Genomic DNA, 27,123 nt, shown 5'->3' on the forward strand with positions numbered 1-27,123 from the left:
TGAAAAAAAATTCCCTCTCTTTTCAAATTGAAAGTGCGCCAAAAACCTTTTGCGAAAAATCCACGGCTGCGGCGGCTACGGCTACGGGTGCTGCTGCTGCCCTCAGCAGAAACTTAAGAGCACCACTTAGTGGTGCAGCAGCAGGACGCCGGGGCAACGTCTCGTCTCTGTGAAAGGCGTGCACGAGCCTGAGCACTCAGGTCGGTTCGGTGGGGGTCCAAGCTCGACTGCATTCGAATAAACTATAGAAAAATCAGCGGCTTTTTATAGCCATCCCCCTCATCCAGCCATCCATCTATAGAGAGCTGGGGGTCTGTGGGTGCTTAAGTGTGTTATTATCGCATCAGAGATAATTTAATAACGACGAGTCCTTCTGCTTCTTGTGCCGCCTGTGTGTCGGAGGCCAGAAACAGAAAGGATGCGATGCAATGTGTAGCTGTGCCGTTTGAAGAGTGTTGCGGCAAGGCGTTGAGTGTTTGGCAAAGGCCCCCCCGCCCCACCAAATGAGAGGCAGGCAGGGACCTCTATAGGCTATACAGCCATACATGTCTCTAGTGGGGCGACAACTGCTTCAAGGTTAGGACAGGAAGGCAGGCAATCACCCCCCCCGCCATTCCTCCCCAACAGGTATTTCCAGGGTGAAGAGTATCTATTTATCTACATGCGAGTATACTTTCTTTGGTAATTTCTATATACGGATTGGATAAAAAGAAGCCGTTTTCTATGGATGAAAGTGGAAGGTCTCTAAGGTATCCTCTTGGATATCCAGAGGTCTCTACTGAGAGAACTAAGTGCGAAATAACCTATAGATTGGCTGATAAACTGATAGATATTGATAGATAGTTTGAATATCCATCAGACAATTCTATGCTCATGTATTCTATGGTTTTTGATTTAAAAGTTTTACCTTAACTCTTTTTTTCATAAATCTCTAATATCTAAAGGAAAATATAAAATATTTTCTAGGGTTTTCTCTTCTCCTTTTATCCCCTGTTTCCTTTTATTCAGTAAAGTTCTCTATATAGAAAATAAGCAAGATAAAAACTCTAAAGCTAGAACTCTTAAATGCTTTTACTCCTATGATACACCCCTACCTTTCCATTTTACACCCCTCTTCTTCCCTCCTAACGAACTGTACTCCCATCAGCTTTGGTGTTCCCCCCTTTGGCCACTCAACCAAAGCTCTTTTGTCATCTCATTAAACTTGATTTTCCAGGCTTGATTTTCCTCTCTCTCCCTCTTTATTTTCCCTCTGATTTGTGCATTCCGTCGTGTGACGTCAGGCGGTGGGGGCAGGGGTCGGTAGGGTTCATTGGATTACCGTTGTGCCGTTGCATTCATTAGCCGCCATGTGGACAGGGGTCCCCAAGTGTCTGCTCACTTATGTCCCCCTCCCACATCTATCCCTCCTTTCCTTGCAACATTTTCGCTGCGACAAATGGGCCACTCCTTGGTGCAGCACTTGACAAGTTGCGGAAGGACCTCTAACAAGGCCCCAACTGATTGGAAAAAATCACAAAAACTTAAGCAACGAAAGTGTGAACGAAATACAAAAAGATTCAAACCCGAGACGGGCCAAAGGAGGGAAATCTATGAGAATTTCCCCGAATTAAATATTGCCTCAAATCGATAGACAAATGAAGGTCCTGGCCATGCATCATATAGCGGAATGTCGATGACGACAGAGCACCCCCAGTGCAGAGCAGAGCAGAGCAGAGCAGGGTACAGATTATGTGGCAAACGGAGGCAATGCCAAAGCACTCGAGGAAATTATGTTAAGTGACTGAAGGCAAGACAAACAGACGACGACGACGAGGCAGAAGGATATTTGCCTGTGTCCTATATATATCGTAGTAGTAGATACACACGCACATACATATAGTCGCGTCCATTGTCACTCGGATATATGCAGCATCCTGTCTTTAGTTCCTTGTTTTTCCTCCCGATATTAAAGTCTACAACATCATTTTCCAGGGGGCTTTCACTTTTGTTTTTCCCAACGAAACCGCAGTCTGAAAAAGAACGAACCCCCGTTGCACACACACACACACACACACAGGACATCATCGTCAAGCATCCTGCCTGACATCCTTCGGTTGGTTCGCGTTAGCCGCTGCAACGCTTTTAAATTCAAATCGGAGGCGCCTCCAACTGTCAGTTGCCAGCGAAAGTTCGAACTGCAAAGACGTTCAGATCGGAACAAAAAACAAAAACTAAAAAAGGAAAAATCTTAAAAAATTCTTTAAAATTAAATAAATATTTTTCTCAATATTTATTCGTGCAAAAATTTATATTTAAAAAGTGTTAAATTAATGGAAAAAATTGGTGTTTCAAATATATCCAAGAGATTGACGAGCTGATGGTTATGCAATCGCTCGGAAGATTCTAGAAATCTAGCAAGAATTAAGTGCTTCAGAAACCCAGAAGAAGGTTTTGAGGGGAAACAAGAACCATCTCCATCTATTGATTGTGTAAGAACATTTTGAAGAAACTTGTATCTATTAAAAACGGCAAGAGTAACCCCTGCTGAAAACCACAGCATGTCTGTTTCTGTCCTTCAATATGGAGGATCTTTAAGATTTTATTAATTTTTAAAGAAAATCTTTGCTTTTAATATTAAATATGAATAAAAATTGATAAATTAACGCCATTAAACTAAACAGTCCTCTTTTAAGGATCTTTAAGCTTCTAATTTCATGAATTTTCAAAGAAAAACATAGTTTCTGATTTTGGGATTCAAAAAAAATTATCTATTGCCTATTGATTTAGGTGAATTTGAATTTGATTTGAATTCGTTAGATCCTGAATCTTCAGCTCATAAAAGAAATTTCAAATGAATTAAAGGAAATTAAATCGAACAATTTTTCACATTTTCCAATAATTCAATACTTATTTTTTAAAGAGTTTTCCCCTGTAATATTTGTATACTTTAGTTTTTAAATTCTTAAATAAAAAACCCTACTTTTCATGACGTGATTTTCTAAAGGATTTTTCTCTGGATTTTTCCACAATTAAATGATGAACATCTGTCCAAAAATTCTATTCAAATCCAGTAAAAATTACTCATTTATGATTCTTTAAGTTGTCCCCAATTTCCCGCAATAAAAAACTACAACAAGAAAACCCCTTCCCAAAACCCGAGCACGAGTCCTACCTCCGACAATTGTCCTTGTCTAATGGGGGGCTGCTCCTCTATATTGCATTGGCGGTGATTCCTCTTTCATTGCTTCCCGCTTGCTCTGCCCCTCCTCCTCCACCACCGCATCGTCGAGGCGCATAAAAAGGCGCATGGGCCACTTAAGGAGCGGCGGCAGTGCCCGTGCCCCCTCCCATCCCTGCTTCTACCCTGGTTAGCCTTCGAGTGGCTTTAATTGTGAATTAAGACGGGTATTGTGCGGCAAGAGAGAGACAGAGGGGGACAGGTACTGCCTGCCTGCCAGGGTTGCCATCCATCCCAGCCAATGCCGAGGCCGATTTACTGTGCTTTTGGTCCTTTGTTATATTTTTATTTACTTGGGCAAGCAGCATAATTGTTGCTACTTTTCACGTGTCAATCGCTCTCGAATCTCGAATGTCGATTGTCAAGGACGGAGACCCTTCGATAGGTTGCCTTCGTCTTTGATCCTTTGCGAAGGCGAAGGTCAATGAAATATCCGATTTACGTATCAATACCTACTGTCTTTTGTCTTTTGCCACCTACTGTACACACACAGGAAGCACCCTGAGAGAGGCTCAGAGAAATGGTGGCACAAATATTCCTACTGGTGATATGCTTCATCTGCCTCAAGCAGTATGCCAAAGGGGAATTCCAGTGAGTAAATTGCATTTGGATTATCTATCTATAATATATATATTCCGATCCAATCTTCAGACAAAGTCTAGCCATCACAGACATTCTGCCGGAGGATATCAAACGATATGACAAGATGCGACCCCCCAAAAAGGAGGGCCAGCCCACGATAGTATATTTCCATGTGACGGTAATGGGCCTGGACTCCATCGATGAGAACTCCATGACCTATGTGGCGGATGTGTTCTTTGCCCAGACCTGGAAGGATCATCGCCTGCGTCTGCCCGAGAACATGACCCAGGAGTATCGTCTGCTGGAAGTCGATTGGCTGAAGAACATGTGGCGTCCAGATTCGTTTTTCAAAAATGCCAAGTCGGTCACCTTCCAGACGATGACCATTCCCAATCACTACATGTGGCTGTACAAGGACAAGACGATCCTGTACATGGTCAAGCTGACCCTCAAGCTGTCGTGCATCATGAATTTTGCTATCTATCCGCACGACACCCAGGAGTGCAAGCTGCAAATGGAGAGCCGTAAGTCGCGGCGTGCTCTTCCACAGAAGTCTTTACTTTAAGGTCTTTCTTCTACCCTCAGTATCCCACACCACAGATGATTTGATCTTCCAATGGGACCCCACAACTCCTCTGGTGGTGGACGAGAACATAGAGCTGCCACAAGTGGCACTTATACGCAACGAAACGGCGGACTGTACGCAGGTCTATTCCACGGGTAACTTCACCTGCTTGGAGGTGGTCTTCACATTGAAGCGGCGTCTCGTGTACTACGTTTTCAACACCTATATACCCACCTGCATGATCGTGATCATGTCGTGGGTGTCCTTCTGGATCAAGCCAGAGGCGGCTCCTGCCAGGGTCACGCTCGGGGTCACTTCCCTCCTCACACTCTCCACGCAACACGCCAAGTCGCAGTCCTCGCTGCCGCCTGTCTCCTACCTGAAAGCCGTGGATGCCTTCATGTCCGTCTGCACGGTCTTCGTGTTCATGGCTCTCATGGAGTACTGCCTGATCAACATTGTCCTGAGCGACACGCCCATACCCAAGCCCATTGCCTATCCGCCCAAGCCGGTGGCTGGTGAGGGGGCCGCCAAAAAGGATCCTGAATCGGGCGCGGCCGGGGGAGGAGGTGGTGGCAATCCTCCTGCGGGCAGTAAGCCCACTATGCTGCCACTGGCCGATGAAAAGATGGAGAAAATTGAAAAGATATTCGATGAGATGACCAAAAACAGGAGGGTAAATACTCACAGATACTATTCCACTAAAGATCTCTCATGGTTGTGGCCATTCCTTAGATTGTGACCACCACACGCCGTGTGGTGCGACCGCCCCTGGATGCCGATGGTCCCTGGATACCCCGCCAGGAGTCGCGTATCATCCTGACGCCTGGCATCGCTGCTCATCCGCCGCCACCGCCGCCGCCGCCAGTGGAGCCGGAACTGCCGAAGCCCAAGCTGACGCCCGCCCAGGAGCGGCTCAAGCGGGCGATCTACATCGATCGGACATCGAGGGTCCTGTTTCCGGCGCTCTTTGCCAGCCTCAATGGCATCTATTGGTGTGTGTTCTACGAGTATCTGTAATATGTGACAGACACTCCTCTCAGTGTCCTCCTGGTCCCCCTCTCTCTGTACATATGCTCGCTCTTAAACGTTGATTGTTCGCATATATATCGCATATATCGTATATATACATATATATCTCTTAAATCTTAAGCTTTCAGGCGCACAGAAGCTTTAAGTCGTATGAATTTTAAAACATAGACAAAATATTGTTGAAAACACCACACACACTCTGAAGATATGAATAATATTGGTATTATTATTAATTATTATTATAATCGATAAATAATACAATTCCTGCAACAAGCTTCATGTTTTAGAGATCCAGTTCCACTGACGTTGTAGCTGCTGTAGAATTAAGCGGAAAACATGATTACTTCTAATTAATTTATGTCTCAAACAAACAAATGCTTTTAATTGTAAATAAATAGAGAGAAAAATCATACCCCAACAGAGTTTCACTGGGAGAGAGAGACAGAGAGAGAGTCCACCTCTATCTGCAGCGCTGATGATAACCCACCCTGGGACGGCTAAGCTACTCTGTAAGAGAGAGAGAGAGAGAAAGTATGGTGTTTCTTCATTCTTTTGTTATAATATTGATCTGATTGAAAGATCGAAAGAACATGCTCAGAATAGGTTCCACAATTTTCAAAAGTAAAGCCGCTAAACCTTTTCCACCAACTTATAGATTTCGATGAAATATTTCTTATGTTACAGATAGATTAATTCTTAATGAAACCAAAAAAGTTTGCGATCTCTGGAACATGTATTTATGACACTTTTTTTCTGAAATGTTTCCTCATGGCCGTTACACGAAAATTAAGCTTTGAATCAAGCTTTTGCTGGGCTTTCTTTGTAACGGTAATACACGCTGATTCAAACAGCTGTTTGAAAAGCCCTTGCCTTAGCTTAAAGCTTATAGCCATGCCATACAATGAACTCTAACGACAGGTACCTCCCTTGATAGACCCCCTCTTTACCCTAGCAATTTCTTATGGCCCTTTTACATTATATTTTTCCAACATTTTCTCAGCCATTAGGCCGCATACCCATTCATTTATTAACACTCTTCTTCGTTAGACGTTGGACGATTATTTCGCGCTGCTTTTTCTTTCCAAAAGGTGTCAACATTTGGACAAACAATGGAACTTGCTCGGGTTTCGTTTCTACTGGTTGTAGAGTGTGTGGAGGGTCGGGCTTTATGAATACCCAATTAATTATGTTGGTCACACGCTCTACACTTTTACACTTTTTGCCATTTCACGGTCGTTAGTGACGAGCAGAGCAAAGAGCAAAAAAAAAACATAAAAACATATACAAAATCCAGCAAATGAGACAAAGATAAGAGTAAGAAAGGGAGATCTTCCAATGTGAATGGTTTCCTTGGGCTCTTCTTCTCCGAAGATCCAAGGATTTCCATTTAATTTTAGTTTGGTTTAGTTTGGGTTTCTCCTTTCCATCGATGATACGAGTATATATTGTTTTCGCTTGAAATTATTAGCATTTAAAGTAGGCCAACTGAAGACCAATAAGTTTTTTGGGGAAACCACAGTCCGAATATGATTCACTCCCTGCACTCGATCGTTCGACTGTCTGCTGTGCCTCTATGAGAAACATAGGAAGGTTGTGCAAACCGGGGAATACCTGAGGTTGAGCCCCCGAAACCGACTAGTGCCTTCAGTACGAGTGTTTTATGTGGGTGTGTGCTCAATGTAAATTTGTTTAGCCCCAAAGAGACGATGGATGGGTTCAAAGCGGGTTGTTGTTCAAGGCAGATTTTGGTTAAGTAAATTTCCATTGGTTCCTGAGAAACATAACAACAAATTATCCAGATTTTGCACAAGAAATATACGAAAATATAATTGATTTTACTGCTGTTTATACGATGTTTTGGTATCGTTTAACTATCTATTTAGATAGAGAATTAATAGACATGTTTGTCTAAGAAATATCCCAGATTTCTGTTTAAGAAAAACCCCTAAAATGGTTTTACTATAACGTCTCTGTAGTTCTCTTCAGACTTTCTTTTTAAAAACGATTAGGGCATAGATTTCATGGAAATTTCTTGTAATAAAAATCTACTAAAAAGATGGATATCTTTTCTTTATTTTGATGCATTTTTTTTCAATAAAAATCAATTAAAAATTATGGTTATCGTTTTTCATCGTTATATCCCCCTTCCTGTCATAGAACTTCTCTAGAAAAAATATGATACTCTCCAGATTCTATCGACATAGCTTCACTCTGCAATCTGTTGCAGATTTCTGCCTGATCTGCAAGTCTCTGCTGCTGTCTCTCTGGTGGCTCTTCATCTGATCTGTCTCTGGGGCCCAGCGTGAGAGAGAGAGAGAGAGAGAGACAGTCACTGCCAGACAATGCCCAAAAGTCTGAAGAAAGTAAAAATCCAGCTACCGTTGCGGCTTTTAGGTCTCTCTCTCTCTCTTTCTCTCTCTGCACAGCACTCCCCGCTCCGCACTCCACTCTCCACTCTTTCCACAAACGAAAACGAAACGAAACGATCTGCAACAGCAACAACACAAAAGCCAAAGCCAAAGCCAAAGCTGCCTGACAACGACTGAAAAAAGATTGTACGATTGTTGTGCCTCGAGACGTCGCTGGGGGTTTTGTCTTTTGGCCGTTTTTTCAGTTTCAATTTCAGTCGAATTCGGGCAGCAACGGCACACGGAAGCAGGAGCCGCAATACGCACAAGCCCCAAATATTGGAATAATAACACAACACCAGAAATAAACAACAAAAAATAAACTTATATTGAAAGTGAAATTTTTGCTCTGGCAATCGCAAATTTTGAAATCCGTGCGGCGAGTGGCGTATAAAAATAAATATTACAAAATTCAATTAAAGCCAATTGGCAGCTAAAATCGAGACAATTTCCATATAAAAAGCCCAGGCTCGAAGACGAAACGAAACACTTTTAACACTTTCATTTTCGTTTCAATTTCGTTTTCGTTTTCGCTGCGTTTCGTTGGGTTCGTTCGCTCGCTCGTTCGCTTCGTTCGTTCGTTCGTGTCGGCGTCGCGAGGGACGTGCGGTGTTTCGTTGAGTGTGTTAAATAATAGTAAACAAAAAGCAAAGTGAACGAAATCGGTCTGGCAAATGTTGAAAAACTGAAAGAAAAACGAAAATAAACCATACGAATCGATTCAATGTTTGGCAAGATGCATTCGAATGCATTTCTTCTGCTGTGTTTTGGTGCGTAAAAACCCTATAAAACAAATAATTAACCCAAATTCCAAATGGGAGATCATGTGACATTTTGTAATAATTAATGCAGTGATTTAGATTATTGTTAATTTGTGCAAAAACAAACAAAAGACTTAGGCAACAAACACGGGACGTTTTGATGGGACCGCTTTTTCCTTGGGGACGGGGATGGGGATGGGGATGGGGCTGGGGGCATCGAAAGTCGAAATGCAGTTCGTGTGTTTTTTTTTGTGGCGGCAACTTTCGTTTGCAGGCAATAAAACTTCCGGCCATCAAGTGACGTCACAGACAAATGGCAAATGCAAATCGAAAGAGAGAGAGAGAGAGAGAGAGAGACCCCTCTCCGTGTACGTGTTTTTTCTTGGTATTACCGCAACAGCAGGCCTGACCATCTATTATGCAACACATACAAAAATACCGTTGATGTTGTCAGCACTCCTCTGGCTGCCCCTCCGAGCCCCATCAGGTGCCACTGCTGCTGCCGGTTCCCCAAACTTCCAGCCGACGGACAACGGACGGGTTTTATTTATGGCCTGACCATGAAGTGCACACAATTTTAATGCCACCACCTTCCCCTCTGCGACTGCGGCTTTCGGAAGTCATGCAGGCAGGCAGCTGTTTTGTTGCACATTGCCCCTGCCACTGCCACTGCCACTGCTGCCGCACGCTTCAAATGATAGTTTTTCCCGCATGACATCTCTCTTTGTGGGGCTGGGGGGGATTTTAATTTTCACTTTCATTTGAACGCTGGAAAACCGATGGTAAAAACAGCTGGTGGGCTTTGATTGGCTTACGTCTTAGTAAACATAAAAAATACAATGAATTTTGAACATTTTCTAAATACTTTTTGGTAAAATGTAAGCATTAAAAATAATTAGAAATTGTTTTTAATGGTGTAACAAATTTTAGAAACCACTGCAAACGACTGAAAATTGTCTGAAGAAATATATTTTGCTTTATTTTCAGTTTAGAAAGCACTGAAAATACCTTAACTAATTAATAAAAAATTAAAAATAATTAATTAAAAATGCATTTGAAAATGTTAATAATATTTCAAGACCAGAAACACACAGTTTCTATATATCAAAACACGATCTGCTTATGCTTCTTAAAAGTTATGCACCATAAAGCGCTTTGTTCTGGCATTAAAAGTGTTCAAGAAGCCAGGTGTTCAAACAGCCAAATGTCGGGGGCTTCTACCTCGAGTTTTGCTCATGCCACAGAAATTTTGGATCTGAGAGAGCATACTTTTGAAATAAATTTAATAAAGGCTAATATCACACGTTTCTGGACAAGAAACCCGATTGCTTTAGCCCTTATAGGCTCTGAGAATTAGACCCCAATATCGACTCGGCTATCCACACTGATGAGGAATACATATACCTTATAGAGCCGGAAAAGCTTCCTTCTAGCTCGTACTCCAATACTCTTTCAGCGCCGCGTATAATAACCCTAGACAAATCACAAAAGACTGCTCTAAATATTGATTTATATATTTGTTAATTTTCACTTTTTGTTGAATTTCAATGGAAAGTGTGACACCTTTTCAGGTCAACCATTCAGCCAACCCCACAAAAGTCTTTGCCAAACAATGAACACCAAATAATACCTAGCAGTACTCCCATTTCTATGCCAAAAAAGTGTCGGGTCTGCGTCTGGGGGCGCCTTTTTTTTGGGGCCATTCACTTTTGCTACTCCAAAAATTTATTGGATCTTTGTATAAGCCCTGTAATTGGCCAAAATATTTCATTGTGCCTGGTGGCAAAGCAGACCAAAGCATTGCCATTTTATTCCAAGTGAAAGTGACAAAAAAAAAAAACCAGAAAAATAAAGAGCGTTCGTTGCAGTGGCGCGGCGGCGCACACCTCGAAAAATGTTAATGAGCCGCAAAAACCAGACAAAATAAAAGCAAAAAAATAAAAACTTAACCCAAATCATTGGAAGATAATCAATTTGTTGGGTTTTTGGTTTTCTTTTTGGGTGAAATCTCTTTTTAAGGGGTCGGGGAGGGGCCGGGCGACCTTGAGGAACAGCAGGAACTACCATTTACTCCTCTATTGTTGGGGAGATCCAAAAAGAAAACATGTCAAGTCATTAAGCAAACGCGGAGCCAAGTGGAGCCCAACGATCCGACTAGATTATGTCACGGCAGCCCCACAAAAAACTTAAATAAACATTAAACGCTTCCAAAAAGCAGGGGAGGATTGGAGTCATAACCAGCGACATACTTTCTCATTTTGGGAGGCAAAGTACTTACAGATACAATCACAGATGCAGATACAGATACACTCGTACTCGTATGCGTAATGCCAATTTGTGACATTATTCAACCGAAAACGAACCGCCAGCGGAGGGAGGAGACTTTGCATAAGGCACTGCCCATTGTGTGTTTGATTTTGAAGTGTGTTAGGTCAGTGCTGGCGAGCACAGCGACGAGAATTGAAGGAAAAAACCTATAGTTACGGCTACTTAAAGTCATATATAATAGTTTGCCTGCTTTTGAGGAGCTTAGGTATGCGAATTATGGAAGATGTATGCAATTTGTTACTTGAAATTGAGGAGTACTTTAGAGATTGCAGGTTTGGTTAGGGGCTAGAAGGCTCACAGATATGTTTTAGAGTAGCTTTTAGGAAGTTTTTTTTCTATTAATTTATAATTTGCTTGAACTCCATGGAAAATTGTAATAAAAACACTTAATTTCTGATAAATATAGTCAAAACAATCAATTATGAGTTTTAGGGAGGTCTCGAAACGTGTCTCGACATCAAGATACTCGCTTTGCTATTTTTTTGGAGGCATTTCTGAGCGAGGATCTCTAAGATAGAATCTTCTAAGTGCATTCTTGAGTGTATTCTCTCTTTAAAATTCCCACTCTTGGGGGATAGGGCATCAAAACAGAGTTAAGGATCTCTAAAGTAGAGTACTGGGAATTTAGTATAGAAAAAGTAAAGTTTTAGCTATTTTTTCAATAATAGATTGGAACTTTCTACATGTTCAGCATATAATCTTTAATCTCATAATATTAAAAGAATGAGACGGAGTATAGCTTCTTCATTAAAGCATTTTTTATTGGAATACAACAAAGCAAACAAATCCAAGTTCCATCAATGAAACATAAATGTGCCCATAGATCCCATATATAACACCAAAAATCCCTGGGAACCTTGTTTAACCGATCATTTCTCTTCCTTTAGTCCTCTTTTCTGGCGTACTCCTGCGTATACAGGCCCAAGAGGACGACGACGAACAGCCTCTGCATCTGACAAACGACGGTAAGTCCGAGCGACCTGAGATTTGTTGTCACGGACATTCATAACTTTAACCCTTAAGGCAGCGTCTTTCTTTCAGCCCCAACTCCATGACAAGCGACTGGGCCGCCAGCTGCGCGAGGATCTCGGCCAGAGCATAAGCTCCGCGAGCAGTGCCAGCAGCAGTCAATCCACGTCCACGTACGAGGACGATGACGAGGATGAGGATGATGTGGAGGGCTCCAGCGAGTACTACGACAGCGATGAGGAGCAGGGGGGAGGGAGCAGCGACAGCAGCAACGACTCGCTGCCACGATTGCTCTCTCAGTCGACATTCAATCGGATATCGGAGACCCTGGGGGCCATCAATCATGTGGGACACATGCTGGTGGACATGACACGAGGAGGACAAGATGCGGCCAAGACAGAGAGTGAAATCAGTGACGATAAGAGCAGCACTTCCACCACAGAAGCGACACCTACTCCGAGCCCCAGTAGTGGAAGCACCACCGCGACATCCTCTCCTCTGGGGAGATCAGATCCCCTGCCTGGAGTCTCTGGAAAGCTGTTGGACAGCCCCATCACACTGTCGGCCAACAGCTTGCTGCCAGCGGGCAAGCCAGCGAATCTGAGTGCCATTCAGCAGGTGGCCACCAAGCGGATCGGCGTGGAGTCCTCTCCCATGTTCGTGGAGAACAAGGAGCTCAAGCAGAAGAAGAAAAAGAAGAAGAACAAGAACAAACAGAAGCTGAAACAGAAACCCAATGCGGATCCCAGCCAGATCCAGGGCACTCAGCAGGTCCAGCAAAAGATCAAGATCCCAACGACCCCAAGGACCACCACCAGCAGCAGCACAATCACCAGCACCACGAGGATCACGCCTGTGACCCTACGACCTCTCGATCAACTGGCTTTGGCCAGCAGCGACGAGGAGTCTGGCACGGGCAAGGATGTGGAGAACTACTGCAAGACGCCAAGTGGCCGGGCGGGACGCTGCGAGGATCTCAGCAGCTGTCCAGCACTGCTCCTGAATCTGAGCAGCCTGCGGGAGTCCCTGTGCTTCAAGAGCCTCTTTGTGCCGGGAGTGTGCTGTCCTCTGTCTTCGGTTAGCACTTCGGAGAGCTCTGCCCTGCAGAGCACCACTCAAAGGCCTCTCAAATTGACTGCAAAACCCACTACCAGCACCACCACAAAACGCACCACTGTGCGGCCTGCGACAGCCAGACCCTCGACGAGGCCCACCTCTGGTCTGGTGCTCATTCCCCAGAAGAAGCCACCGACAACCACCACGACCACAACCACAGAAGTGCCCCTGGAACCCGAGGGCCTGGATGAGATTGGCAACAACATTGTGGATCCGGATGAGTGCGGACAGCAGGAGTACTCCACGGGTCGCATCGTGGGCGGCGTGGAGGCCCCCAATGGACAGTGGCCCTGGATGGCGGCCATCTTCCTGCACGGCCCCAAGCGCACGGAGTTCTGGTGTGGTGGCTCTTTGATTGGCACAAAGTATATCCTGACAGCAGCCCATTGCACGCGGGATTCCAGGCAGAAACCGTAGGTTTTCTGGAGGAGATTTTCTATAGATTTATTGCTGATCCAAGGATCTGTTCTTTCCAGCTTTGCTGCTCGACAGTTTACAGTGCGTTTGGGCGACATCGATCTCTCCACAGATGCCGAGCCCTCGGATCCGGTGACATTTGCCGTCAAGGAAGTTCGGACACATGAACGGTAGGTCGCAGATCCTTTCGAGGAGCTATAGATGGCAGATATATCTGGTATTTTTGTATAGGTTCTCTCGCATTGGTTTCTATAATGACATTGCCATCCTGGTGCTGGACAAACCCGTGAGGAAATCGAAATATGTGATACCCGTCTGCCTGCCCAAAGGCATTCGAATGCCACCGAAGGAGCGCCTGCCCGGACGCAGGGCCACTGTGGTGGGCTGGGGCACCACCTACTACGGGGGCAAGGAGTCCACCAGCCAGCGGCAGGCAGAGCTGCCCATCTGGCGGAACGAGGACTGCGATCGCAGCTATTTCCAGCCGATCAATGAGAATTTCCTTTGTGCCGGCTACTCCGATGGCGGGGTGGATGCGTGTCAGGTGAGGATTGCCTCTGGAAAGATATCTTCTAGCAGGAATATGACCTTTTTCCCCTTTAGGGCGACTCTGGTGGTCCTCTGATGATGCGCTACGACTCCCATTGGGTGCAGCTGGGGGTGGTATCCTTTGGCAACAAGTGCGGAGAGCCTGGTTATCCTGGTGGGTGTTCCTATAATCTTTGTGGGCGTATCTTTTCTAATCATTCTGTCCCTCTCCAGGTGTCTACACGCGTGTCACTGAGTACCTGGAATGGATACGAGATCACACGCGTGACTGATCATCGGACCGTTTCCTGGGGGATGATCCGCTTAGCCTTAAACCTTAGTCTAGGTTTAGTTACTCACTAGTCTCTGTCTTACTATGTACTCTTAATGCTCCACTGAATCCCCCGACTCTTCCCCTTATTTATTAATACTTTTTTCCTTTGTTAACTTAATTATTTAATATTTAAACATTTATGAATAAAGTGTGTCCCAGAAAATTAGTCATAGATAAACCGATTTAATGCAGTCTCTGAATGCTATAAAAATGTCACTCTTAGTTCGATTTCCATTCATTTGTGGTTCAGTCATGCAGCTCTGGTACTTTCTTTTCGCTTTCGCACTTTCTTTTGGCTTGATTCCCGGCCAACAAGTGGGTGAGTTATATCCTTAAATATCCTGTAATTTATGTGTATATTTATTCTCTTTCTCCTAGTGATCAAAGACGAGTGCACTGCCAAATGCCAGCCGGAAAGATGTGAATTCATATACCAGAGTCCTGGGGATTGTCCCATAGGATTCTGCTGTCGTCCTCAGTCTGATGAAAATATTGATGAATCAATATGAATAAATAGGAAACACTATTCCCATTCCAATATCCCGTTTTTTGAATACCGTTCCACTTTATCAATCGGTCATCCTTAAAGGCCTTTAATCAGGCCTAACAAATCGCTAAGCAAAGACCTTCAACAGACCCAAACTTTGGCCTTTAGTTGCGTTCTTTCTGGCGAACACATCATGAAGCTGCTTTGTTTGGTCTGTCTTTTGGGGGTCTTTTGGGTGGCAGAAATCAAGTGTCAAATCAAGTGTAAGACTGGCCACTCACCGAAGATCCCATCTACCAAAGTATCTTTATCCTTTAGATGTCGTCACGGTTGAGGAAACGTGCGATGGATTTTGCTTGAAGGAACCCTGCTATGAGCTATTCGCGGTGAATGGCACCTGTCCAGGGGAACTGCATTGCTGCAAGATGCACTTAATGGGTAAATGATTCATCACAGATCCCCTACTGTGTATATTTGTATAAATATCATTCCCCAATTATCTCATTGCTACTCGTCTTTTCTTTATCAATGGGGGAAGTGTGGGTAATGATGATAAGTTTCATTCATTCAGTCGAGAGTATTAGGTTTTCTTTATCAACAAATGGTGGGGGGAATATATATTTTCGTAAACAAAAACGTGAGTCTGTTTAATTGCATAAGCTTGTTCTCCCTCTCTCTGTTGTTGCCGGCTCTCTCTATCTCCCATTTCATGCTCTCTTTTGGCGCACTCTCTGCGCAGCTTTCACAGCTGACGGGACGCGTTTTTGTCGCCCTCTCTGTAAGCCGGTTTCTGCGCGTGTTTCTTAGTGCAATATTACACATAAATCACCAATAAACGACTACCGCAAGTGGCCCTAATTATCAATAATTGTAGCACAAACTACAAGTGATTTACAACAGTTCTAAATCATCAAAAATATTCGTATTACCACGGCGATAAGAGGCCGAAATTTCGCGTGTGCCTGTGCGTTTTGTGGAGAAAGCTTTCCTGTATTTTGTTTATACGAAGCTTTCGTTTGGCAAAGAAAAAGCGTGGTAGGTACGGCACGGCACACTCATGAGAGCGAAAGCTCAAGGGAAGAGAGTGACTCACGGTGGAGAGCGAGGGGGTCATAAGGGTCATGGTAACATAGAACTTGTTTCACAACAAACGGGGAATTTTTCCGTTCGCTTAAGCATAAGCATTCATTTCATATTTTAAGTTGATTTCACAATTTGTAGCGTTTTCCCCGCGATTTCTGTGCGACTTGCAAGTGATTTTTAAGCTTAGCGTTTCTGGTGCGACTTTCACGTTTTAAAATCGATTTCCAATTGCACGACTTCGATAATAATGTGAATGTTAACATCGGCAACTACATGTAAAGTAGAACGAATAACATAACTTTTCGGCTATGTTAAATTTACAGAAAAGCTTTGGGGATCTGTTAAGTTCTGCCTGCGATTTTAAGGCAGCATGCGTTTTCCCGCGATTTACTAGCGATTTTCAAATGCCTTCTTAAAAACGGGCAAAAAACCACAGGGGGTGTACTTTTTTCTGTTAGAGAATGTTTCACTAATGCATTATAATTATATAATTTTTAATTGGAGGCAGAAAAAAAAGATTACACTTATCGAATAATTGCGTTGCTGCCAGTTCTAGGAAAATGCATATAATGCCAAGATGCTCTTCACTTCCAATGAAAACTATGATGAGTAATAAAATATATATACATACCGATATAACTTCCGTTGTGCAATCAAAGAAGGGCTATCTCTTCCGGAAAGGGAAATACTTACAAAGTCAGATCTATAAAAACTGGAAAGACAGAGAGATTTAAGGAGTTTAAATAATGTTGGTGTAGTATTTTCGTTGGTATAATAAATTTCACAAAAAAATGAAATGAAAAACGGGGAAAAAATAAAGATCTGTTCCCGCCCGGGTTCGAACCGGGGACCTTGTGCGTGTGAAGCACACGTGATAACCGCTACACTACGGAAACTCTTGGATCACGATCGGCTTAAGACTTTTGAAGAGCAAGCCCATAAGAGATTTCCCTTGAGATCCCAAGAAATCAAACTGTGAGCCAAATTTGAATATTTACTTTAAATGTGGAACCTCTTGAATATTTTCAATAAATTTCTACACCATAAATTGTAACCCCTAAAAACAATATTTCCACAAATTTCTATCAAAAAATGTCACTCAGGGAAACGAAAAATTCTTTAAAAATAAATTCTTACAAACAAAAAATTTCTTCAAAAAAAAAAGGGAACAAAAATCGTGTTTGAGAAAGCAGCAAAAAGAATTTTAGACTTGTTCCCGCCCGGGTTCGAACCGGGGACCTTGTGCGTGTGAAGCACACGTGATAACCGCTACACTACGGAAACAACTGAAGTTCCGTCGATGCAATACTGTCCATAGGCCCCGCTCGGAGCCCGATCGGGTGGGGTTAGGCTGCCATCCACCATCGTACACGAGTACTCGTACTCGCACTCGTACCCGTACTATTATTTGCTGAAATCCGTTTGAAATCCATTTCTTCGACTTGTCATTCCACTCTTAATTAGCCCCCCTTTTGTGTTGGAGACGGAGACCGAGACCCACAGGCAGACAATTGGCTGGGCAGAGCCCCAAGGCGGCGTAGGAGGTGGAGTCGATGAGAAAGGAAAGGCATTCAAGGCATGCCTGAAACATGCTGACCAGATTATCAGACCAGAGCCAGGCCAGGAGATGGGAAATGGGATGGAGATGGAGATGGCAGATAGAGAGGGTGGTGTTTCCTTCACCTTTAAATAAATTCGAGCACGCTGATCCTTGATTAAAATTCCTATTGTCCGGGGACCCCAGAGAGACCTTCCTGACCGGCTCCTGATTTTGTTCTTTCGTTTCCCTTTTTTGTTCTGGAACGTAATTAATATGCAGGCCAGAGAACGGTCTCTAACTGCTCTGGCACTCGTTATAATTACGCATTTAAATTGGCACAAAGGTTGGCCAGAGAACCAGAGACTGTGGGATATATCCAACGGAGTCTCCACCATCATCTTCAAGCTCTATGGACGAGGATGCTTCTGCCTCTCTCGAGTGGTTCCATGGGATGTGTGTGTGTGTATGTGTGTGGCCCCACATAAATTTGGGTCAATGGGAAAAACGTCAGAATTGAGTAATTACAACATAATTTTCAATTTTGCAGTTTACGTTGTAAATTAATTTGCGGTCGACATTCCCTTCAGCTCCCCCGCCTCCTCCTGCAGCTCTCTGGCTCTGGTTCTGGCTCTGGCTCTGGCGATTTGCTTAGGCTGAATCGTGACTGGTTTTTGGGGTGGGGCCGCTCGGTCTTTCGTTGGGGAATTGATGGGGTTCGTTGGCGGGCTGTGGTGTGGTGTGGTGTGGTGTGGCGTGGGGTCTGCTCTGGTCTGTTGGGGATTGCACAACAATTATAACAACAATTACGGGGACGGACATGGGATTTGCTGTATACACGTATTGTGTGCTGTGTGCTTCACGGTTGGGAGTCTCTCTCTCTCTCGGTCTCTCTCAATCTGTCGCCGTTTGTTGTGCATAATTAATTTGCAGTTATTCCACTGGATCGCCTCTTATTACCCTATATCGTGCCCCGCGACAGAGAGGCTGTTCGGGTCAAAGGTCAGCTAATTGTTGGCCAATAGCCAAAAACTATTTCCAGTTTAAAATATAGCCCATAAAACACAATTAACTGAATGTGTGGGGGGAAAACAGTTGATTTGCGTATTTTAAATATTCGTGTTGTAATTTTTCGGCACTAAAATACCCCAATTATTGTTTTTTTCTACCGATTTATAATATATTTATTGCTGAATATGATATAAATCATAAAATAATATTTTTTGATACATTTTCTACTCTTAGGCCATGGAAAAGTCTTTGTTTTAAACAAAGAAAGAAAGAAAACAAAGAAAATACTGAAATTCAAGGGTATTGGGTATTTTTATGCATAAAAAGGGTATTTTTCCGCCCATTTAGATCCTAAAACGATCTTCAGCTGCCTATAAAACGCTTTCAAAGGGTATCCAAAATGTTGATTGGCCTCAAAAAACTGTTGACAATTTCACAGTTGAATGGATTTTAATTGAAAGAACTAAAAGACAAGCTAGTGTCAATGACACTGGGTGGGTGGGGGGGTCGAGAGAGGGTGCGAGTAGGGTCTTTGGGGGATGGGGAAAGGGCAGGGAAAAGGCAGTTCCCAGCAGCTGTGACAAGATTCCCGGAATCATGTGGGTTGCTTGCTTATGCAAGGGCCTGAGGGCCTGGGGGCCTGGGGGGCCTGAGGGGTCGATGGTGGCCGATGGTTGGTGGCGTTGCAATAAAAAATTGACCCGAAAATGTGTAACAAATGTTGTGACATATTTTCGCAACGTTTGCTCTCCGTCCCCCTCCCTGCTCGTCGTGCAAACAATTTCGAACCCGCTGCCAATGATCCTGAAAAGCGCCCAGCGCAAAAGAGTCTGAAAGGATGCTCAGAATGGGTTTTCCAAAAAAGGGAGTTTTCCGGCGCGGGGAACGGTGGTACTGGGGCGACAATGGGGTTTCGGGCAACATTTGTTTTCGGCTACATATAACAGAGGAAAACTGTGCAAAAATGAATATGAAACGAGAAAAGAGTGGCTGGGCGAGTGTATGTGTGTGTGTGTGTGTGTGTGTGTGTGTGTGTGTGTGTGTGTGTGGGGGGGTGTGGAAAATCTGTAACTGTAACTGCAACATGGCATGAACTTAATCTGCTGCCGATTGTTTTTCCTACGCTTTTCTCTGGCTAAAAAGAGGGGCACGTGGGGCGGTGGGGGAGAGGGGGGGGGGGGGGGCAGGGAGCGGATGTTGTTGCTCAATTTGTACCCTACTTCCAAAGGGGTGGGAGGGGGGTTAGCTACTTTGAAAGCAATCCAAGTACGGCGCATTTTCCAATATTGCGGCAACAATTTTCATGGATTTTTCGCCTTCTTTTGTTTCTTTCTCTGTTTTTCTCATGAATTGTTTGTATTTGAAAACTCTTGGTATTCGTAATAATGAAACCAACAACCAGATTCGCAGCAGATTTGGGTATTCGGGACAGGGCGGCGGGGGGTGTTCATTTAATTGAAAAACAAGGCGTGGCATCAGCGGCGGCACTTAAAGCACAAATTGAGAACAGATGGAGAGCCAGCGAACTGGGGGAGGGGGTGGGGGGAAGAGAAAAAACTTACAATAATTGCCCGCACAACAGTTTGAAAAAGCCCCAACCCCAACCCGCTACCCCGCCCCCTAATGTACTCTGGACTGGCGACTACGGGTCTGCTCGGAGTCGACTCTTCGGTTAACTCTCATCTCAGATGATTACCATCCAGCATCCAGCATCCAGCATCGTATCGTCCAAGCGGCAGATAAAGTTTTGCGGAACCACTTAATGGGTTATTTATAGAGTTTTCCCCCTCCCCACCCACCCTCCATCCCCCAGGCACCGAACTCCGAAAAAGTCTCTGAGTGCCGAAAACTAATTAAATTATACAATCAGAAATTTTTGCGTAAACAATGCAGTAAATAATATGTTTTTTGTGTACTACCGGACGGTACTGGACGGTACTGTGGGGGGGAGGGGGCAAGAATTTAACCAGAAGTTTAATTTACTTTCAAAATATGAAGTACGAAAACATACTCGCAGAAGGGAGAAAGTTTTCCCTCCGCCTCTCGGAGGCTTAGGTTTTTTTCAGCCCCGAACTTTTTGAGTTAATATTTGTTTAAAACAAATATGGAAGAGGTATCTTCCTTAAAGAGGGAGAGAGAAGGTATTATACGAAGGAGAAAGAATTCGAATAAACCCCAAATAACGATCAAAAAACTTTATCGTATAACACTTAGTGGTCTTCGGACCTCTCCTGCATAGAACAAAATCAAATGCAAAAAATAATGCAAAATACCAGAAAATTCGCAAAAATACCAGAAAATACCATTTGGTGAATGCTTGTATGTGAAATTAATATCAGAAAATACCAAAAAACCACACAATACAAAAGATAAATAAATACAAAACTATATACAAAATAATACAAAATACTAGAGTCTACCGAAAATATCAGAAAATATCGAAAAATACCAACCATACAAAAAATACCAATGATAAAAGAAAATACAAAACATATACAAAATACCAAAAACTACTGATTATACTACTAATATAAGACAATACAGAAAAAATCCAACAATAAAAATGCCAATAATAAGACAAAATACTGAAAAATACCAAAAACTACCAAAAATTGCTGAATATACAAAAATAAAACAATGCAAAAATACAAAAATAAAATAAATTTAAAAATATGAACACAATACTAAAAAAATACCAGAAACTACAAAAAATTACTGAATAAACAAGTAATATCAAAAAATATCGAAAAATACCAACAATACCAAGAAATACCAATGTTAAATAAAAATATAAATACTATAGACTATACTATATACTATAAATATAAAAAATACAAGCAACTTTTCGTATTTGTTAGGTATACAAAAAATACAAATAGTATCATCAAAATGCCCAACAAAAGTTGTAGAAATAATCATTTTCTATTCTTAATTCAATATTCGCATTATTCGAAATCCCAAAACAACTTTCTTTTTGATTCGCGCACAATGACCCCTGCCTGTATGAACGATAGCCTTTCTTGCTTCTTGGAGACAGTCGAATGAATAAACCAAAAGCACAAATTAAATTATATTATTTTCAAAAATCATCAACTATCACTTTACTCTAGTCTACCAGTGGCAGATACAAATGTATATGGTGATAGTGGAAAGCAATAGAATATGATATCTCATTTGCACAAAGCCCCAACCCCGCAACCCCGCAACCCCGCAACCCCGCAACCCAGCAACCCCCATGACAATGAAACGTTGAGACGATGCGAGAGATATCTCAAATTCTCAAATGACAAATATGTCTCACAAATCATACTCGTAGTCGTATTGTTGTCTAAGACCACACCCAGTCTCTCTGCCCCTTTCCCCCCCTCCTTTTGTGTGCTATATATAGTGGCTATATTTATATCAATTTGAATGATATACAAATTTGTATTGTAAACATCTTGGGAGACTATAAACAAGTCCTGGAGGAGGAGGACGAGGAGGAGGAGGTGGAGGGGCAGACTGTAACCCGATATAAGGATGGTTGCAATTTCTCGCCAATTTCCTTTGTGTCCTGCAGCATACACCATACACTTCTTTCCATTTGCTATTCCGTATACCACATATCTTCTCTCTGGTGTATATGTATGTGCTCTGGCCGCCATGGCGACCTTTTCATTGGGATCTTCTCTGCTGCTGCCTCATCATCGTGTTATCTGTGTATACACCCCGCAAGCAGGACATCGGCCATGGAGGCCGCCCCTTCCATGTGAGTGTGGAGAGACCATGGAAACGCATTACCCACCTGGCGATATCCTGCCCCCCTCCCCTGCGAAGCCTCCTCCGTTGCAGGTTGCATTATGCGGGAGGGGGGGGACACAATCCACGGACAACAGAGTCGTCTACCTTGTTCTCCTGCTGATGCTGATGCTGCTGCTGCTCCTTCTGCTGAGGGCAACGCAAGAACCAATAAGTCAAATGACCAAAAAGGCTTAACAGACCATGACGAAAAAAAAAAAAGCAACGAAAAGGAAAGAGTGGAGAGTGGCAAGTGGAAATGTGTGTGTGCGGTGGGGCGGGGTGGGGCGGGACGGGAAAACAACAGCAGCGTGAAGCTGAAAATCAAGAGAAAATCACCAAAAAAAAAAAAATTAAAAAAAAGAATACGGCACGACACGAGGGGGAAAAAAGGAAAAGAAAATGAATAAAGAACAAGGAAAATCGAAAAACTATAACTGAAATATAACGACTAGGAGATGCTCTTGCAGGAAAGAAAACTATGAAAGGAATACAAGTAGAGGTGGGAGAGGGAGTAAAAGGTGCCTTCGATTGAGGGAGGAATAAGTCAAATGAGGGTTTCTTGTCTAAGGAATTTAATTTTCATTGATTTTTGGTAGAAAGATCGTAAAAAGTATCTAAAAATCCTGCATTTAATGAGAAATTTGTAAGTATTTTATATTTCTAGTACGTATCAATATCTCAGAATCAAAGTCAGAACAGAATTCGAAGCCAAAACGACTCCTATTCAAGTTTCAATCAATCTTTCGCTTTTCTTGTATGCCACGTGTCATGCAGCAGCTTTCCTCGGCCACAGATCGGTTAGATCCCTCCATTATACCCTGTACATTCCTCTACCTTGTCCACTCCCTTGACAATTATTGAAATAATATTCCATCATTTCATCTGTTGTTGACTTCTTCCGAATGAATGGCTTACCTTTTGCGATTCCTTCCACAAACCGTAAAGAAATCCCCCTTAAAGCCTTAAACTACTGCAAATTGCATTGAAAATCTTTGAGACTCGGCTTTGAAACCAAAGTATAAATCTCATTGTTGACTGTTTGCTGCCGTGATTGCCGTATAAGAGTCGAGAGATATACGAGCTACGAGTAAAACTGAGAGAAAGGGAGGGGGGAGGTTGGGTTGGGCTAGGGCTGGGGCTGGGGCCGATGGATGTCCCATTTGTGCCAAGTGTGTGACAATAAAATGTTTACTGATAGCCCATACCCATTCGCCGGAGACAGGAGGCAGGCAGAACAGCCAGGAAAAGCAATTGAATGTGGCACAAAGTGCTCTATCGGTGGCAGGGACTGTGCGAGGGTGCCATCTATTAGAAAAGGTTACCCAGGCCAAGGGAAAAGGAGAGTCCGTCGACTATTATAAATAATAAATGCTGACTGGTCAGCCAAAAGCCCCCCCCACTCGCCCCCAAGGCGCAACTTTCAGCCAGGAAAAAAAATAAATAAAAATAAGAAAGACAAAAACAATTTGCTGTCGCTGGAAAAAACCCATTCTCCATTCTTCATCCTGCATCTTTGACTCGGGATTGGGTTTCGGTCTGGCTGTGGCTCTGGCTCTGGGTCTTGGCTTTGGGGAGGTGTTTTTCCGGCTCACGCGCCTCCTGGCTCATAAATCTCGGTGTTTGCCAGAGAAAGAAATAAAGCTAAGCGTGGGTCTGTCCTCCCTGCCATTCCGTGTCCTGTGTCCGTGTGTCCGTCTGGCACCTGGCAAATTGATTTGTTGGTTTATTTGGTATGCCAGTAGGAGGGGGACACCCCCTTTCCTTCGTAAATTTCAGGTGTGCCGCCTGTTTGTGTCATAAAATACGAGCCAGCATGAACTGTAGCATAGTGAAGTGTCCTTGTTGGTCCTCCGGCGGCTCCTGCGATGAAATGACATTACGATGAAGTTAAGCAGCAAGCAATTTTCAATTGAAAAGTATCCTGGCGGCTCCGTTCCTTTGATCGATTAAATTCGATGGCCAGCCAACCACTTAATGCCCTTTAATTTAAATCAATCAATCAATCAAGCCAGAGCCAGAGCCAGAGCCATAGTCAGAGCCAGCTGCTGTCAGTCAGGCTCCCATTTTTGCCTCTCATTTTGGGCATAGTTTTTGCCTTAGGCCAAGGGGCAGGGCTTTCCGGGGGCTCTGATTTTAAGCAGCTTAAGCAGCCTTCGGTTCAATGACCATTCTCCCTCTCCCTCTCCCTCCCTCTCTTTGGGTCTCACTCTTAAGCTACTTAATTTATTTGGCAAGCGATTTTCCCTTTTGTCTTTACCTATCTTTCCTCTTAAATCTAAATATATATGTATATACTATAGTCAGTGCCGCTCTGTGTTTAGGTTAAGACAATTTAAAGTGGCCCCAAAATTGAAATCAAATCAAATCATTTCCACCCCCCACCCCCAACCCAGAGGGGACTCCAGTGACCTGAATTTGAGGGCCTCCTCAGCCTCCCTCTGGCGCATTCGAATGTGTGTGTGTGTGCCCAACGGAGTGTGTATCTGTGTATCTGTGTGCTGTACAAAGGGATTTTGGTCAAGACTTAAGATACATTTAAGGGGCAAACAAGCCATGAAAGGGCTGTAGGATAGAGATTTTCTGCAATATTTAAAAGGGAAAGGCAATTATAGTTCTATTTTTGAATGAGTGACCTTTCCAGCTACCGCTCTCTCTCTGCCAAGCACTTGTATCTTATGGATACATTATGTAAATATAGATTTCCAAAGATTAAAACCATCTTTTGATAGAAGAGGGGGGTTTTGCCTAGACAAAAATGTTCCACGAAGGAAGTTCTCTGATTTTGCCGGATTTTCTCATATGTTTCACAGTTGAAGCTCTTTTATTTATGGGAAATCTTGTGGATATGTGGGGAAATTATGAAGTTAAACACTGTCAAACACTGTCCCATTCGTTCAACTATTATTTGCCATTTTTGGAACACCCTTTTTTCTTTAAACATTTCCTCAATATTTCCCCCCCTGAAACCCGCACCAATCTCCACCCCTTTCACTCTCACTCTCTCCCTGCGATTGCTGTGACCTTTTTTTGGGGGGACGTTTCTGTTTTCTGGAATGCCCTTGGAATCAAAGGCTTTGCATTGCCTGCATGACCTGCATTGGGGAAATGTCATCATTTACCTAACAAAATCTTTCAATATTTCATGACGCAATCAATAAACGTGCACCAGCAACAACCACAAGCCACGTGCCACGTGCCACTAACAATGCACATAAGTTTTCAGATACATTTCAAGCTGGAGGGGGAAGGTGGGGCTGGCCTGATTGGCATTCTTAACCCCCCGCCCACACAGGGAGGCGGTGGGCTTTGCTGACATTTAGCTACAATTCGTTCTGCAATTCGTTTTACCTGCATATTTGGCCAATAAATTGGGCTTCCAGGAGCCAGGCAGGCAGGCAGGTCCTTCCATTTGCCGTGTGTGTGTGTGTGTGTGTGCCTTATCCTAACTCCCATCAGTGGCAGTGGCGCCGCCATTGCAGGTGCACTCCTATCGCTGCAGCAGCAAAATGTCAAAGTTCAATGTGCAATTTAAATGCAACACTCTCTGAGGTTCCTTGTGCCGACAAACCGAAAAAGAAAGATGAATAGAAATTGCAAACAATTTGTATTTAAATTTTTGTGTGAGTCTGCCGCATGGTTGCATGCCACCTGCGGCTGTTTTTAATTGGCAAATAAAAATGCGCAAACACGAAAAAAGGATATATATATGTACATATATATATATTTTTTTTTTGTGAGCGGAAATGCAAAAATGCAGATATGCTCGCGATTCCAAAAATTGAAATTTATGTGAAAAAATCAAGCGGCCCACCAAAAAAAAACACAAAAAGCCAAAGAAAACACAGACACACACACCCAGGGGATTCTTTTCGAGGAAATCCAATGGCTGACAGAGCAGAACAGGAAGCATCGATTATTCAAAAACATCCGCAATTGGGAGGAGGACGAGTCGTCCTTATCCAACAATGGAGCGCCATCTACCCCACCCCCCCCACGCCAGCGCCATCTATGCACGCAGTTTGTCAAAAATTTCATTCAATTTTTTCGGAATCAGAATTTATGGAGGAGTCCGTGGGAGGTGTAAAGGCATGAACATTGGTGGAAAACGTGGGGCTGTGTGGATACCAAATATTGTAGGGAAAAAGATCGAATTTAGATGAAGAATAGGAAGGAATATATATCAATGATATATGTACTCCAAGATGGTGCATTCCACCTCGCTTTGCCTCTCAGGCCTCTAAATATTTACGCCACCTTTTGATTCAATTGTCCCAAACTTTTCTTCAACATTTTCCCACTCTAAGTGTCTCCAATCTGTCTCTTTTTCTGTCTCTTAAGTACTACCAGATCTTAAAAGATGAGCTAAAAGGTTAGTATAGGATTATGTGGGATATACAATTTACTTCAAGAAAGCTTATGACCTCTCATGTTCTGAGTCACTTGTGCCTCGAAAAAAAACATTTCGACTAGTTCTATTTCCTTAGAGAAGGGATCTCTAAATATTATCTCTAGTATTGGGCAAGTATTGATGGAAAGCTGCTGAAATGTTGAACCATTAGAGTACTTTTCTAACAGAGTATATATGGAAATTCGTAGACTAATTTGTGGTGTTTCTTCAATACATATTTTAGGGAACAAACTAATATGTTAAGAGTGCTAAACTGTAGACAAACTCTCATATTTGGAGTAGCCCCAATCCAAACAAAGAATAGCTTAAAGAGGGGTACAATCTCCAAAGCATTTGGCGACATATACCTTTGAAATAACCCTGCCCGAAAACCTCTGCCTCTCCGAATACTTTAAGAATCCCAAACTATCTCTACAGCTGTGATTGATCTCTGATTTCTATTCGCAAATCCACTGCCAACAATCACTTCAATTACCTCTGATATATCCAGGGTATCCTGCCATTGAGTTTCCTGTTTCATTGGACCCCTTTTTATCCTCATTGCTGGACTGGCGGCT

General features: G+C 43.2%; 3 protein-coding genes, 1 long non-coding RNA gene and 2 other non-coding genes across 6 annotated transcripts in view; 4 read left to right on the plus strand and 2 right to left on the minus strand.

Annotated features, from left to right (window-relative positions):
- The first annotated feature begins 2,334 nt into the window (after positions 1-2,334).
- On the plus strand, positions 2,335-5,766 carry LOC6594548 (glycine receptor subunit alpha-4). The gene is made up of 5 exons (XM_026994573.1): positions 2,335-2,471; positions 3,714-3,811; positions 3,872-4,326; positions 4,388-5,043; positions 5,103-5,766. Exons 2-5 carry the CDS (start codon positions 3,741-3,743, stop codon positions 5,385-5,387), a joined length of 1,467 nt encoding a protein of 488 aa, XP_026850374.1. The 5' UTR covers positions 2,335-2,471; positions 3,714-3,740; the 3' UTR covers positions 5,388-5,766.
- Positions 5,767-11,619: 5,853 nt separating this feature from the next.
- LOC6594549 (serine-rich adhesin for platelets) lies at positions 11,620-14,219 on the plus strand. The gene is made up of 7 exons (XM_002019885.1): positions 11,620-11,629; positions 11,784-11,861; positions 11,924-13,394; positions 13,458-13,568; positions 13,630-13,942; positions 14,002-14,101; positions 14,161-14,219. The coding sequence occupies exons 1-7, from the start codon at positions 11,620-11,622 to the stop codon at positions 14,217-14,219; spliced, it is 2,142 nt and encodes a 713-aa protein (XP_002019921.1).
- A 726-nt stretch (positions 14,220-14,945) lies between these two features.
- On the plus strand, positions 14,946-15,257 carry LOC113567274. Its single transcript, XR_003409389.1, has 2 exons — positions 14,946-15,010; positions 15,066-15,257. It is a non-coding gene; the product is annotated as an uncharacterized LOC113567274 (long non-coding RNA).
- Positions 15,258-15,521: 264 nt separating this feature from the next.
- LOC6594553 (nicotinamidase) overlaps positions 15,522-27,123 on the plus strand; it is a 37,387-nt gene continuing 25,785 nt past the window's right edge. The window contains exon 1 of the mRNA XM_026994484.1: positions 15,522-15,782. The gene's annotated coding sequence lies outside the window, so the exon portion shown is untranslated. The remainder of the gene's footprint in view (positions 15,783-27,123) is intronic.
- Positions 16,654-16,726, minus strand: Trnav-cac. The gene has a single exon. It is a non-coding gene; the product is annotated as a tRNA-Val (tRNA).
- Trnav-cac lies at positions 17,042-17,114 on the minus strand. Its single transcript has one exon. It is a non-coding gene; the product is annotated as a tRNA-Val (tRNA).

The sequence above is a fragment of the Drosophila persimilis genome, unplaced genomic scaffold (genome assembly GCF_003286085.1).
Source record: "Drosophila persimilis strain 14011-0111.01,24,50 unplaced genomic scaffold, DperRS2 tig00003933-arrow-pilon, whole genome shotgun sequence".
NCBI classification, from domain to species: domain Eukaryota; kingdom Metazoa; phylum Arthropoda; class Insecta; order Diptera; family Drosophilidae; genus Drosophila; species Drosophila persimilis.